General features: G+C 43.5%; 1 protein-coding gene across 20 annotated transcripts in view; it reads right to left on the bottom strand.

The window, feature by feature from the left end:
• The window catches only part of TPM3 (tropomyosin 3), a 36,680-nt gene that overhangs the window by 1,496 nt on the left and 19,488 nt on the right, over positions 1-15,696 (bottom strand). For 3 of the 20 annotated variants that reach the window (XM_031653142.1, XM_031653183.1, XM_031653208.1), the window contains 4 exons: positions 15,564-15,634; positions 14,685-14,760; positions 13,306-13,368; positions 13,061-13,130 (listed from right to left, as the gene is read on the bottom strand). In XM_031653142.1, coding sequence (XP_031509002.1) covers positions 13,061-13,130; positions 13,306-13,368; positions 14,685-14,760; positions 15,564-15,634 — 280 coding nt within the window. Of the gene's footprint in view, positions 1-763; positions 1,199-10,138; positions 10,612-11,963; positions 12,047-13,060; positions 13,131-13,305; positions 13,369-14,069; positions 14,146-14,684; positions 14,761-15,563; positions 15,635-15,696 lie in introns of those variants that run through there. The other 17 variants (XM_031653107.1, XM_021924110.2, XM_031653115.1 and 14 more) reach the window with 11 other exon arrangements.

The following is a 15,696-nucleotide window of genomic DNA, read 5'->3' on the forward strand; positions in this document are numbered from 1 at the left end:
ATTACATCATCCAGTTTTGTAGGGCCTTTGGCTTGCCTACTGAAGTTGTAGGTGTTGCTGCACTTCCTGGGTGAGGGAGTTAGGGCCCTTATCAGCCATTTCCTCTCCCTCCCACACCCAACCAACACTTTCAGCTTTCAGTCAATGAAAGAGCAAGCCTTAAGCATCAGCCATCCACTTTTCCAGTTTTTGCCCACATAACAATACCCTCTTGAAATGGTTCACTGGAGTTTGAACATTGCAAACAACAGAAACATCAGAATCTCAGATTATAAAGAGCACAGGAAGATCCTCATGCACTACATGTTTTTTCGAAAAAGTAGAGGCCAAAGTAGTAACTGATGGGATAAATAAAAGGGCGCTCACAGTTAAGTCAAATAATCTCTAAAGAAAACAAAGCCAAGAATACTACTGAAACAAGTAGTTGTAAGCAAACCTTGAGATTGCTGCAGAGCTACTGAACAGAACTAGCTTGTGACAGTTACTTGAAATTAAACATAAAACCAGAAAAAGGAAGCAAAGGGGAAAATGTCAGGAAGAAAATCAGTAGCTGAACATTAAGGAGAATCTAATCTGTCTAGCAATCAAACCACTCTGAGTGCTCTAAAGAGGTGAGGAAAATACTCAAATCTTCAACTCAGAGAAGGTGATGGCAACACAGACCCATATTCATATCCCACAACTTTTCTTTCACTTCCCTTTTTTCCACCCAGTCAGAAGGACCCATCCCTGGGCCTGCAGATGAAGCAGTTACAACAACTTGTCAAGTCAGTCCTTTTATTGTTAGAAATATCCATGCAAGGGAACATATCCTACAGTCAGTGCACAAGTGAAAGAGCAGCAAATAAGGGTGGAAAACAAAATTCTCGAAAGTTTTCTCACTATAATATCTCAGGCCCCTCCCTTCTTCACCCATAATCTCTTCTAAAGGGACAAAAACTTCACAATGGTCAACTTTACAATGCTGTTGATTTCAACATTCTAACTGCCCCACTTAAAATGCAATTTGCTCAGGGCAAAATAATAACTTTTAAAAAGACAATCAGCTTTTTGTTGGGGTCCAGGTCAGTGGTGTGAGCAGTAAGCTCAGTTTAATGGGCATCAGTGAGCCCTGCCCATCAGTCACACAGATCATGCAGCGTTAGCTTCAGCTCATTAGAAAGCAGGCGGTTTCGCTCAAGTTGGCTGTAGAGACGCTCTGCAGCAGCAACGGAGAGGAGGGGAACACAAGAAAAGGAGAGGAAAAGAGGAGGAGAAAGAGAAAAAGGGAAAGTTAGTAGAGTACCAGAAGTAAATTATGAGTCTTTCAACTAGCTGGTATATATAACATGCATCTGTAAGGCAGGGTGGATGCAAGGAGGATTCAGATAGAGGGCAGTAAGAGTCAGTCAGTTGGTGGAAAGACCAACAGAGGAAATTCAGACTGACGAGTTGGTAGGACAACATTTTGAGGGAGAAAAAATACTTTCTTCACAATATTTATTCCCTGGGTTGAGAAACTGAAATAAGGGAAATGGCAAAGGAAGGAATATAGTCGGCTTTGAAGAAATGTGTTCACAATAATCAGGGTTTGAAAGGAACGGAAGTGAACAGCTGAACGTTTTTCTGTGAAAGCATTCAAAACAGCATTATAAATGGTAGACTGGGATAAATATCCCCACACTCATTCACTCCTATACTTTCTAATGCTTCTTGTTACAGATATTGTGAGATAGACCCATTTCAGAGGACTAGTCAATAAATATTCAATTTCTTCTTCTTCTTTAAAAGAACCCCAAACCTGTCAGAGTCAACAAATAGTGTGCCTAGTCCCAGGGAAGGCAAATTACTGGTATAAGTTAATCAAGACTATCCTGTTGTTTTTCAGCCTCCCTTGCAGCTAGGGGTGATCATATGATCCAGTTTTAACCAATAAGATGTAGAAAGATAGTCTGCTGGGGGCTTCTGGGAAAACTTTAGCTTTCCCTCTTGCCTTCAACATGGATGTGATGACTAGAGTTGCATATTTCAATCTTAAGAGAAAAGACCAAGAGAATCACAGAAAGCCCAGCTACAACAGGCCACAGTTGCTCATGGCTAGATATATGTGATTAAAAAACAAATCTCGTATTTATTTAAGCTACTAGTAAGCTGTTTCCTTTTTTCACAAAGTCAGGCTAAAGGACAATTTAGCAAGCATTCCTGATACAAGCAGATAAGTGCTCAAATCTAATGAGTTTATCTGGATTTTCTATTTGAAGCACACTTTAAAGAGATAGTGGGATATGGAAGATTCAAATCCATCTGACCAGCACAGGGATAATACAAGTTTGGGGACAGGAAAACCAAACTCTTCCTGGTATACTCCTAGCATCAACCTCTGAAATTCATAATTAAGTTTCTCCCTATATTTTACAGCCCATTTCAAAACGGTCTCAGGACCTTGATAGGAAAAAGATACTTTTCTGTCCTAAAATCATCTGCATATGTGAGCATTGCTCAGGCACCCTGCCTTCTGGGCTGAGGCTTTCCCCAGATTGACCAGGAAGCTAGAGACCAGTATGGTACCAGTAATACTTGCCACTTTATGTACACTATCAAAACAGAAAGCATACATGTATAAAAAGCCTGGGAGAGAATGACTAAAAATAACAGCTGTATTAAAGAGCAGAATCAGGGTGAACCTTTAAAAGTTGCACTTCCCATTAAACCAATGGTTCTCAATAGGAGTGGTATTGTGTACTCTTCTCTCTGAGGGGAGATTTTGAGTATGTGTGGGAGGTTTTGATACCACAATGACTAGAAGGCCCATACAGGTATCTGTTGGGCAGGGGACAGCAATACACAGGATTGTTCTGTACATCAACAGAACTGTCCTACTCTAAATGACAAACGTTCACCATTGAGAAACACTATACAGGCTGAGAACCCAAATCTGAAAGTCCAAAATCCAAAATGCTCCAAAATCTGAAACTTTTGAATGCCAACATGATGCTCAAAGAAAATGCTCATTGGAGTATTCTGGATTTTACATACACTTATGGGTGTGTGTGTGTGTGTGTGTGTGTATGTATGTGTGTGTGTGTATATATATATATATATATTAGAGACAGGGTCTTACTATGTTGTCCAGGCTAGACTGTGGTGACTCTTCATAGACCTAATCATAGTGCACAACAGCCCTGAACTCCTAGGGCTCAAGCACACCCCCTGCTTCAGTCTCCTGAGTAGCAGGAACTATAGGTGTGCATCACCATGCCTGGTATAAATTTCTGATTTTCGAATTTAGGATGCTCAACTGGTAAGTATAATACAAATATTAAAAAAAAAAAAAAAAAAAAAAAAAGGCAAAAATCTGAAACACTTCTGGCCCCAAGCATTTTGAATAAGGGATACTCAAAACTGTATTTTTTTTTGAGATGGAGTCTCGCTCTGTCGCCCAGGCTGGAGTGCTGTGGCCGGATCTCAGCTCACTGCAAGCTCCGCCTCCCGGGTTCCCGCCATTCTCCTTCCTCAGCCTCCTGAGTAGCCGGGACTACAGGCGCCCGCCACCTCGCCCGGCTAGTTTTTTGTATTTTTTAGTAGAGACGGGGTTTCTACCGTGTTAGCCAGGATGGTCTCGATCTCCTGACCTCGTGATCCGCCCGTCTCGGCCTCCCAAAGTGCTGGGATTACAGGCTTGAGCCACCGCGCCCGGCCTCAAAACTGTATTAACAGTGTATAAGCTTCATGAGGCCTGGGATTGGACCAGTCTTATTCACTGGGGCATCCTTGTCAAAATAACAGGTATTGAAATTTGTGAACTAATCTCTCAAACTTCCTGTGATGTTACATTACATAAAAATCTCATGAACAGCCTGAACTTAGATAATACCTATAACCAAGTTAGTTTGTGTGATTCTCACTTGGGAAAGAGGGATGTTATCAGGATCTTTTTTTTTTTTTTTTTTTTTTTTTTGAGACGGAGTTTCACTCTTGTTGCCCAGGTTGGAGTGCAAAGGTGCGATTTTGGCTCACTGCAACCTCCGCCTCCCAGGTTCAAGCAATTCTCCTGTCTCAGCCTCCTGAGCAGCTGGGATTACAGGTGCCTGCCACCACGCCCAGCTAATTTTTGTATTTTTTTTTTTAGTAGAGATGGGGTGTCACCATGTTGACCAGGCTGGTCTTGAATTCCTGACCTCAGGTGATCTGCTCACCTCCCAAAGTGCTGGGATTACAGGCATGAGCCACCGCACTCAGCAGTGTTATCAGGATCTTTATCCCTCAAAGCAACCTGGTCAATGAGAGTTCTGTTCTATTTAGGGAAGAAATAAAGAGACAGAGAAGGAGTGGGAGCATTTTATTACCTGACTAAATCCCAGAACACAGAGTTCCCCAGGAATTGCCTGAGGTCAGAAAGACAAATGCAGCTGTTCTCTCACTTTGAACTTAGCTTCTAACTCTGCTATCTCTAGTTATTAAAAATTAAGATCAGTACTAGCTCCTTAGTTAAAGTTGCTATACCTAATTAAGAAACAGCCCCCTGGCTGGGCGCAGTGGTTCAAGTCTGTAATCCCAGCACTTTGGGAGGCCGAGGCGGGTGCATCACGAGGTCAGGAGTTCGAGATCAGCCTGACTAACATGGTGAAACCTAGTCTCTACTAAAAACAGAAATTAGCCGGGCATGGTGGCGCACGCCTGTAATCCCAGCTATTCAGGAGGCTGAGGCAGGAGAATCACTTAAATCCGGCAGGCAGAGCTTGCAGTAAGCCGAGATCATGCTACTGGGCAACAGAGCGAGACTCCGTCTCAAAAAAAAAAAAAAAAAAAAAAAAAGGCCGGGCATCGTGGCTCACGCCTGTAATCCCAGCACTTTGGGAGGCTGAGGCGGGCAGATCATTTGAGGTCAGGAGTTCAAGACCAGCCTGGCCAACACGTGAAACCCCGTCTCTACAAAAATATAAAAATTAGACAGGCATGCTGGCGCGTGCCTGTAATCCCAGCTACTTGGGAGGCTGAGGCAGGAGAATTGCTTGAACCTGGGAGGTAGAAGTTGCAGTGAGCCGAGATTATGCCACGGCACTCCAGCCTGGGTGACAGAGCGAGATTCCGTCTCAAGAAAACAAACAAACAAACAAACAAAAACCCATGGAGCTGGATAGTATTCAACCAACGCCACACTGAAAGGAAGAGCTTTGGTTGGGGCTAAGATAAAGCTGCCCAACAGAATAGGTCAGTTGCACCTATCAGATAACATGGGGTTACCACACCTTATTCCTCATCTCAATGATGGTAACAAGCAAGGGCAAAATGGGCCTGTGGTTCTTAGAAATTAAGAGGAGGGGTAACATTAAGGGGACAAATGTTTTACTCTGATGCTTGACTTCACCCCAATACTAGTCCAGGCTCAAGTAACACAGGATGGCTTCTGCAAGGATATTAAGACTTAAACAAAGGAATGAATTTAGCATTAGCACTAACTACATAGTACTTCATTGTTCACTTTGCTACCCCAGCTTGTGGGTCTCTATCCTTGCTCACACTAGTCATACCACAAGGAAAACAGGAGATACCATAGATCAGAGATCTTACTTTTCTCCCATTCTCTCTCTCTTATTTCCTCCTTCTTTTTTTTTTTCTCCTGCCTCAGCCTCTCGAGTAGTTGGGACTACAGGCACGCGCCACCACACGCAGCTAATTTTTGTATTTTTAGTAGAGACGGGTTTTCACCATATTGGCCAGGATGGTTTTGATCTCCTGACCTTGTGATCTGCCCGCCTCAGCCTCCCAAAGTGTTGGGATTACAACGTGAGCCACCGCACCCGGTCTACTTCCTGCCTTTCTAAGAAGCCTTTCTTCATGTCAAAGCCAACTTCTTCTGCCCAGAATCTAAATATTTAGAAATGCATTTTCCAACATAATAGCCACTAGCCACATGTAGCTAATTAAATTTAAATGAACTACAATGAAATACAATTAAATTTTAGCCCCTCAGCCACACTAGCCACGTTTTGAGTGCCACATGTGGCTAATGTACTAGACATCATTACCAAAAGTTCTGCTGGAAAACTCTGCTCTATATTGCCTATATAATCTTCTTCCTACCAATACACTCTTTTGCTCCTGAAAATGACTCCTCCTCTTGACTTCTTAACACTCAAAATGTACCCTCAAATTACTAAAGTATCAGTGAATGTCCCATTTTCAGTTATCTTCCTTCTCAGCCTCTCTGTTGAAGAACCACTAGAAACGATCCAACCCGGAACTTTTTAAAGAACTACTCATCCATCTTCTTTCCCTCCAATCAGTTCCATTTGGCTCCTCCTCTTACATAACATTTTCCTCATTGTTTAATTCTTTTTTTTATATTTGCAATTGTCCTTTATGGTTCTAATTTACCTCTATGGCATAAACTACCTGTACCCCATATGGATTCCCAACTCTCTTGTGTCAGCCTCTCTGCCTCAAGCCCTAGAATTTTGTTTTTACCTAGATACCTGCCAGATTATCAGCCGTATCTTCTTATCCTTCCCCCAGCTCCCGAAACCAGGACAACACGATCTCCTTACATCTTTAACCCTACCATTTTCCTACTCTCTTTTTTTGGGAGGTCTCATTCTGTCACCCAGGATGGAGTGCAGCAGTACGATCATAGCTTACTGCAGCCTCAGACTCCTGGGCTCAAAGGATTCTCTGGCTTCAGCCCTCCAGGTAGATAGGACTACAGGCACGCACCACCATGTTTGGCTAAGTTTTTACAATATTTTGTAGAGACAGGGTCTCACTTTGTTGCCAGGCTGGTCTCGAACTCCTGGACTCAAGGAATCTTCTCACCTCAGCCTCCCAAAATGCTGGGATTACAGGCATGAGCCTGCACCTGGCTCATTTTCCTACTCTAAAACCAGTCATCCTCACATTATGACTGTCTTTTCCTCCTCACATCAAGTGGCCAGGCCTTTCACAATGCCTGTCTTTATTTAGCGCAATCTCTCCTGCCACTACTGTAGCTCAGACCCTGATTATTCTCTCCTAGAAAACTGAATTAACCTAACCCAATTTTTTCCAAAGTGTGGTACATTCACTGCTATAGTTACTTTAATGTGATTAGGAAAAAACACTAACATATCAAACCTTTGATTTTAAAATAGAATTGTGTCAAGTAAGAATAAAATGCCGGGCTCGGTGGCTCAAGCCTGTAATCCCAGCACTTTGGGAGGCCGAGACGGGCGGATCACGAGGTCAGGAGATCGAGACCATCCTGGCTAACACGGTGAAACCCCATGTCTACTAAAAAAAAAAAAAAAAAAAACTAGCCGGGTGAGGTGGCAGGCGCCTGTAGTCCCAGCTACTCAGGAGGCTGAGGCGGGAGAATGCCATGAACCCGGGAGGCGGAGCTTGCAGTGAGCCGAGATCGCGCCACTGCACTCCAGCCTGGGAGACAGAGCGAGACTCCATCTCAAAAAAAAAAAGAATAAAATAAATTTGGAAATGAGTAGATCTGATCTACTCAACGTAGGCAGCAGTGGATATGGAAAAAGCCATCAAAAATGGTAACGTTAATGGCTGAAATGTGGGAAACACAATGTTAGTCAATCACTTTGCTAATCTGCAAATTGGTTACCAAATTAACTCTTCTTATATGCTATTCGGATCACAGCATATTCCTGTTCAAAATCTCCAGTGGCATCCCCATTACCTCCCAAGTAAAATGATAACTCCTCAGCCTGATTTTAACACACAACCCTGTCCCCTACTCTGTCTACATCTAACTTTATAGCTATTGTGGCCTTCTCATCTCTATCAATGCCTTTATTATTTTGTTTCTCTTTAAATGGAATGCTCAGGCCAGGTGCAGTGGCTCATGCCTGTAATCCCAACACTTTGGGAGGCTGAGGCGGGCAGATCACTTGAGGTCAGGAGTTCGCAACCAGCCTGGCCAACATGCTGAAACCCCATCCTTACTAAAAATACAAAAATCAGCTGGGCATGGTGGCGGGTACCTGTAATCACAGCTACTCGGGAAGCTGAGGCAGGAGAATCGCTTGAACTCAGGAGGCGGAGGTTGCAGTGAGCTAAGATCTCACCACTGCACTCCATCCAGCCTGGGTGACAGAGCGAGACTCCATCTTAAAAAGAGAAACATAAATAAATAAATAAATGGAATGCTCAATATTCACTATCACATGACCCAACTCTGCTTATCAAAAATCCACTTTTGGAACCCAGTAAAAATGAATATGCAAGTTTAACATGTTGGTCGGGCGCAGTGGCTCACGCCTGTAATTCCAGCACTTTGGGAGGCTGAAGTGGGTGGATCACTTGAGGTCAGGAGTTTGAGACCAGCCTGGCCAACATGGTGAAACCTCACCTCTACTAATAATACAAAAATTAGCTGGGTGTGGTGACAGGTGCTTATAATCCCAGCTACTCGGGAGGCTGAGGTGGGAGAACTGCTTGAACCCGGGAGGCAGAGGTTGCAGTGAGCTGAGATCATGCCACTGAACTCCAGCCTAGGTGACAAGACTCAAACTCCATCTCCAAAAAAAAAACAAAAACAAAAAAAAAGTTTTAACATGTTTATGAAATACCTATTACATGCCTTCTTCCATGAGTTTTTCTAATTCATCCCCACTAGGATCAATCTCTTCCCCTCTACTCAACTCCCATAACACTATTATTTGTGGCACTCATCACACAGTATCTGTAGCTTTATGTATGTTCTCTCTCCTAGTAGATTCTAAGCAACTTGAGAGTAGGAATGGTGCCTCCATCTTTATTTCTGTCTCCATACCAGGAAGTGTCAGCTGAATAAACGAAATCTGAACCTTAATCTCAAAGGCTATGCAGCAGTAAGAAATGGAATGCACAAAAAGAAACCTGAATTTGATATGAGACTTAAAGTTTTAGATTAAGGAAAACTTCCCTGCCTGATTATATCTGTTTAAAAGAAGAGCAAAAGTAATTTTAACAGATGGAATCTCGCTGTGTTGCCCAGGCTGGAATACTATAGTGGCTATTTACAGGTGCAGTCCCACTACTGATCAGCACAGGAATTTTGACCTGTTCCATTTCTGACCTGGGCCAGTTCACCCCTTCTTAGGCAACCTTGTTGTTCTCCACTCCCAGGAGGTCACCATAGTGATGCCAAATTTAGTAAGGACACCTGACCTGCATAGCACACTACAGTGCAGAACTCCTGGGCTCAAGCAATCCTCCTGCCTCAGTCTCCCAAGTAGCTACAGGTACTACAGGCACATGCCATTGCACCCAGCTAAAAGAAAAGCAAATTTTAAATACATACCCTGCTGGGAAACTAAAGTACTAAGTGAACAACACTTAGGTGCTTGGATTAATATAATTCACTATACTATTAAGAAATCTCTGCTGTGTAAATTGGAATGGGAATTCCTTTTTTTTGAGATGGAGTCTCACTCTGTCGCCCAGGCTGGAATGCAGTGGCACGATCTTGGCTCACTGCAACCTCCCCTCCCAGGTGCAAGTGATTCTACTACCTCAGCCTCCGGAGTAGCTGGAATTACAGGCACCCACCACCAAACCCAGATAATTTTTGTATTTTTAGTACAGATGGGGTTTCACCATGTTGGCCAGGCTGGTCTCGAACTCATGACCTCAGGTGATCCACCCGCCCCAGCCTCCCAAAGTGCTGAGATTATAGGCGCAAGCTACAGCGCCCAGCCTGTAATGGGAATTTCTAAAATGTTGATATTTAATTCCACAATATGAACCAAGGGAAATTTTACTAGCAGAAATTTATGTATGTAATAAATCATTGGCCTCATATGCACATTATTTGAAATATGCATGATTGGCCATTTTAGTTTTCCCAATAATAATTTATCACTTGTCTTATATCCCACTAGTCACACACTAGCAGACAAATGGTAGTAAGTCTCAAATATGTAAGAAAGGTTTAAAGAAGAAAAAGTAAAACTGTCGAGAATTCTATCCTTTGTGTATTCTTCTGTGACTGGGGTTGACATAATTAGTCAATCTTAGCAATAATATATTGGGTTCACTGGGTGTTCTGAGGATGCACCATTTGAACCACAAGTAAAAGGGTACAGAATGTGTATTGAGAGTCACCTCAATGGCTTCTCAATGACACCACACCAAAGGAGGAAGACCTGAAGAGAGAATGGAAACACTGCAGACAGGATGATTTAAGAACCTAGAAATAAGGAATTTAATCTTGTTCAGCTTGAGGCGTGTAACTAAAATTACCATCCTGAGGAACCTGTACTAAATCCATCACTCTGGTAGAATCAGATCAGCTGAGTTTAAATGTCAAGAAAAAATAGACACACACAAAAGTGGCTTTGATTATGTAAGTCAGAGGAGGGGGAGCCTACGATAGCTCTTCCCCACATCACACCCCCAAGGCTCCTTCTTAGGGACAGCAGCAGCTTTGTCAATGACACAAATGCAGGGTGGCATGAGGTTTCCAGCAGCTTAACATTTTAATCTGGGGTGGGGGTGGAAGAAAATACATAAGTTGCTTTGTGTCCCCCCATCCTAATGCCTTGGGGACCAGCCAGGCTGACCCAAATGGAATCCAGAGCGAGAGTGGGGCGTTGGGTTCCCCGAGGAGTAAAGGGGGCAGATCCAGAACAGAGCAGAAACGGTGATAATTATCTGCATGAAAAAGTAAGGATACTCTAGGTGAGAAGGACTAGCATCAATCTAGACAGCAAATTGGGAGAAAGGAAGAGGAAAAAAAGGAATAGGTGGCAGCAGGAATAATAAAAGACAGCCAGACACTTCAGCCTGAGAAATGTGGCTTCTTTTCAGGGTTAGTGGGAAAGATACAAAGAGGCAGATTAGCATCAAGGATCAGGGATCCACAGCAAACAGATGAAGTCCCAACAACTCGTTTTGGTGCTGTTTATCACTTGGCTTGCTTCTGGGACCCAGCTCAATTCTTAGGTGAATTTGGTATTTCCCATCTTGGGTAGTTCCCTGAACTTTAATATCGGGGAACCAATTAAACACACCCAGGAGGCCTGAATTTTATTTTAATGTGTCAGGGCCCAAGTCCCTGGCTCTGTGGGCCCTATTTCCTTAGTTGTATGGATTCTACCTGTAGCAGTATTCCTTCTGAGAAGACTAAATTTGAGAAGTAAATAGAAAAATCACAGCATAATGAAGAAACTATGAATACAAAACATAAAAATTACAAGTCAGTCAGGGTTCTCCTTCTGATCCAAGATTAATTGCCTCCAGAGCTTTTTTTTCTTAGACAGTCTCACTCTTTAACCCAGATTGGACTGCAGTGGCATCATCTCGGCTCACTGCAATCTCCGTCTCCTGGTTTCAAGCGAGTCTCCTGCCTTAGCCTCCCGAGTAGCTGGGATTATAAACGTGCGCCACCATGCCGGCTAACTTTTTAAATATTTTTTAGTAGAGACAGGGTTTCGCCATGTTGGTCAGGCTGGTCTTGAACTCCTGGCCTCAAGTCATCCGCCCACCTCGGCCTCCCAAAGTGTTGGGATTACAGGTGTGAGCCACTATGCCCGGCCTTTAATGTTTTTTTTGTTTTGGTTTTTTTTTTTGAGATAGGGTCTCATTCTGTTGCCCAGGCTGGAGTGCAGTGCCACGATCTTGGCTCACTACAACCTCTGCCTCCCAGGTTCAAGCAATTCTCCTGGCTCAGCCTCCTGAGTAGCTGGGATTACAGGCGCCTGGCTAATTTTTATATTTTTAGTAGAGACGGGGTTTCACCATATTGGCCAGGATGGTCTCCAACTCCTGACCTTAAGTGATCCACCCGCCTGAGCCTCCCGAAGTGCTGGGATTACAGGCGTGAGCCACCACCCCCGGCCATGCCTCCAGAGCTTTTGCCAAACAAATAACCAGCACCAATGTTTCAAAGATAAGGGTGGAGATTATAGTTTCCAAAGGATAAAACCAAAGCACACCACTATGCATAGCTTGTACCCCCAACCACCCACAAGCCAAGATCCCAGCCCCACTCTGCTGTCAGATAGTTACATAGAGGTCATGTCATTGAGGGCGTGGTCCAGTTCCTCGCTAATGGCCTTGTACTTCAGTTTCTGGGCATAGAGCTCATCTGGACAGGCACAGGAACCACAGGGAGGAATGAGGGGACAGAGTGAAAGGTTTCAGAAGCAGATGAAGAGAGGGAATCATTAGAAATTAGGAAAGTGTGACTGTGGGTCTAATACCACAGTTAGGAAAACATCTACTCTGGCAACCATGACTGGACATTTTCAGATCTACTCTCTCCTATGACCAACTGCCTTTCTTGATACTCCTAATCGACTGCAGCAAGGGCTGAGAACCTGGGCACAGTCATAACTAGAAATTCCTATTACCAAAAGCACTCAAGAGGATACCACTCCCATTCAGGTACCCAATTCCTAGCAGTGGTAACACTTAATTGAACAAAAATAACAAAGGGAAATAGTATACATCCATATTCAGACACTTCTCTACCTATAAAATGTGAGCCCTATTAGTGGCTCCTCTGCTTCACAGGTTGCCCCTGCAACTCTGCCAAGAGAGCATACCAAAGGAGCATACATCAGAGTTCTCAAAGCAAAGAGTACGTCCCCTTGTCAGCGTGGATGGCAGTTACCAACTTACAGGGACAGAAAGTATTTAGAAAGCTCCTGACAGTGGTCAGTGTTCCGATGTGGTTACTCCACAACTTCATTTCTTGGATAAATACCCCACAACTTGAGTGGTGAAAAGAACTGTGGAAAGTAGCCATGAAATGACCTGCACCTTGCCCTTCTGAAATCATGGCTTCCGTTTAAACCCACAGACTAAAGGTTTAAGAATACTAAACTGGAGATTAATGCAGCCATTATCATTCTCCTCAAAGGGAAGGGTACAAATTGCAGACTATTTGGTGAAGTCTTCTTAAAGGAAAAGGTTACATTTGAAAAACCAATTCTAGGGTTTGACCCACTTTGCCTAGCTGTGGCATAGGACAGTGCACGTATTAATACATGCCAAGTCATACCAACTTCCTTTGGTATACAGAAAAAGAGATTAATAGTTAATGGGCAAGGTCTTCCTCTACATTTCTCTATTTCAATCCCTACTCAAGGTTCCATACCTTCCAAGTCATCAATTGTCTTTTCCAGCTTGGCTACCGATCTCTCAGCAAACTCAGCACGGGTCTCTGCCTAGGGGAAATATGAAATTAGTCAGAATCAGAGATGAAGACAAAGAACAATCTCTATTTCTTCCACCTTCTACTTCTGGACCTTTCAGAACCCAAACCAGCCAGTCTAAGTCCACATTAATGTCTTATATACCTCTAAATGTTTTGGGTCCTGCCCTATAATCCCCTCAGCTCACCTCCTTGAGTTTATCAGTAAGAATCTTGATCTCTTCCTCATATTTGTCTTCTTTTTGAGAGTACTGTAAGATAAGTAGATTAAAAATTTCAGAGTAGAAATCAATCACACAAGCAATACCCACCTCCCTACACTTAACTCTTACATTGAATATCCTCTTGGACTAAATGTGCTGAATGGTCCAAGAGTAAGAGCAAGGCCTGGCTCTGGAAAACAGGTCCTTGAAATCCAGAAATCTGTCTTTAGAGCCATGAGATCCTCAGGTTAAAATTCTCCATGACTTTTTAAGATGGATCTAAGCTTTGATATTATTCAGATCAACCCAAGGAGGTGTTTTTCCTTTCCCCTGCTTAATGAGCAAGAGTAGTGGCACCCCAAGGTCACATGACTAAAACACACCCACATGATGGCAAAGTGAAGTCATCTGTCTTGATTGCTCATTAGGTCTCAGAGCTGATTCTGTCTGTTGCCCCCATCTGTCTGCCAGAAAGCCTGTTAGGGCCCCTGATTATTGCTTTTCAGCACAGCAGTATCAGCCTGAGGAGCACATGACTCCAGTAACCTGAGACCATGAAGTTATTTTAATTAAAGCAATCAAAGTGCACAGAAAGTAGCATTAAACCCAGAACCTGAATACATGGTAAGGAGGTAGGAAAAGGACACGCCTCACTGAATTATATATGGAATGGGTGTCTCCAGTCTTTCATCAAGGGCAGGGCTGGGCCCAGGCCCCAAAGCCTGTCACTTTCACAAACCAGCCCCTACCTTCTCCGCCTGAGCCTCAAGAGACTTGAGGTTGTTGGTGACATTCTTCAGCTCCTCCTCCAGCTCAGAACACTTACTGTGAATATTTTAAATACCACAGGAGAGGAAAAGGGAAAAGGAAGAGAATAAAAAAAGGGAGAGAGACACACAGACGTGAATTGAACCTATATGTAGAGAGAGTTGGAAGGCATACTGGGGAAGAGATGTTCCCAAGTAACCTGAGCAAGCATCAACCCTCCTCCCTCTACCATAGAACGTGTCAGGAGCTAGACCTTCCTGGGCTCAAAATGTTTGAATACTAATAAAGCACTTGAGAGAAATCCACTACCAGGAATGAGTCATAACTGCTACCTGGGGTGGAGGTGGGAACAAATGCCCAACCCAAACAGTCCCCCAAATCACCCAAAGGAAGGAGACCCTGCGGAGAGGCAGTAAAGCAACTAGGAAAGAAGAGATGAAAGATGCCAAGTAAGTGGAAAAGAATGGAGCATTCCATGAAGAGATGAGACAGCACTCAACAAAATCAAGTGGAGGGGAGGCAGCTGCAAAACAAAAACAAAACAAAACAAAACCACACCATATATATAACCTTGCTGTGGGTTTAATGGTTAGTACCTTTTCTTCAGCAGCACTCAGACACTTCAGGTTCTGGTCCATCAGTCTAATCTGCTCATCCATCTCTCGGCAACGGCTGTTAGTGATAGTCACGGGGATGGCACAAGCCAGGTTGTGGGGAGGGAGAACGGTCAAAAAGGAACACAGCAAGAAAACAAGCAGCAAAACGAAAAAAAAAAATTCAAAAAATGGGAAGAGAACACCACCATGGTCATGATATGTTATGTCTGGCAGACGGGAATGTAAGAGGGAAGCACAAATATATATGCATCAGCACTGACTTTGTTAATCAAGGCCGAGAAGGTACCAACAGGGGAGCAGTTAGTATCTACCCTTGCCCTAAAGTTCCCCAGCAGATTGGCAAAGTGGCAAAAACAGACACCAGATTTATTTTTTTTTAATTTATTTGTTTTAGGGACAGGGTCTCCCTATGATGCCCAGGCTGGCCTCCAACTCCTGGGTTCAAGCAATCCTCCTGCCTTGGCATCCTAAGTAGCTGGGACTACAGGTGTGAGCCACCACACCCAGCCAGACACCAGATCTTAAATCAGGATAGCCACTTTGATGTCTTCCACCCCAGGTGGAAGGACCCAGTAGGATCTTCCAGTTAACTGTTCACCATGTATTAGTCCTTATTTGCTCTCAATTTGTAAAACCTACCAACAAAAAATAAGAAAGCCTCTTTTGTCACTTGTCACTAGTCAGGAGAATAAGGAAGTCTACAACCATTCTTGGGCCTAAAAAAGCACTATAGATGACTCCCATTTCCTAGGCCCTGTTTAACAAGGTTGAAGGAATGCTAATTTATTCATATTAGTGCCCAAGCCAAAGGGGAAGGGACAAATTGGTATGACAAGATTTGGGGAGCTAGATACTTACGACTCTGCCAGCTCAGCTCGTTCCTCTGTGCGTTCCAAGTCTCCTTCAATGATCACCAACTTACGAGCCACCTACAGGAAAAGATCCCAGTATAGCTTAGTGAAGCAAAGGAGCCATTTACCACATTATTCTT

The sequence above is a fragment of the Papio anubis genome, chromosome 1 (assembly GCF_008728515.1).
Source record: "Papio anubis isolate 15944 chromosome 1, Panubis1.0, whole genome shotgun sequence".
Classification (NCBI taxonomy): Eukaryota; Metazoa; Chordata; class Mammalia; order Primates; family Cercopithecidae; genus Papio; species Papio anubis.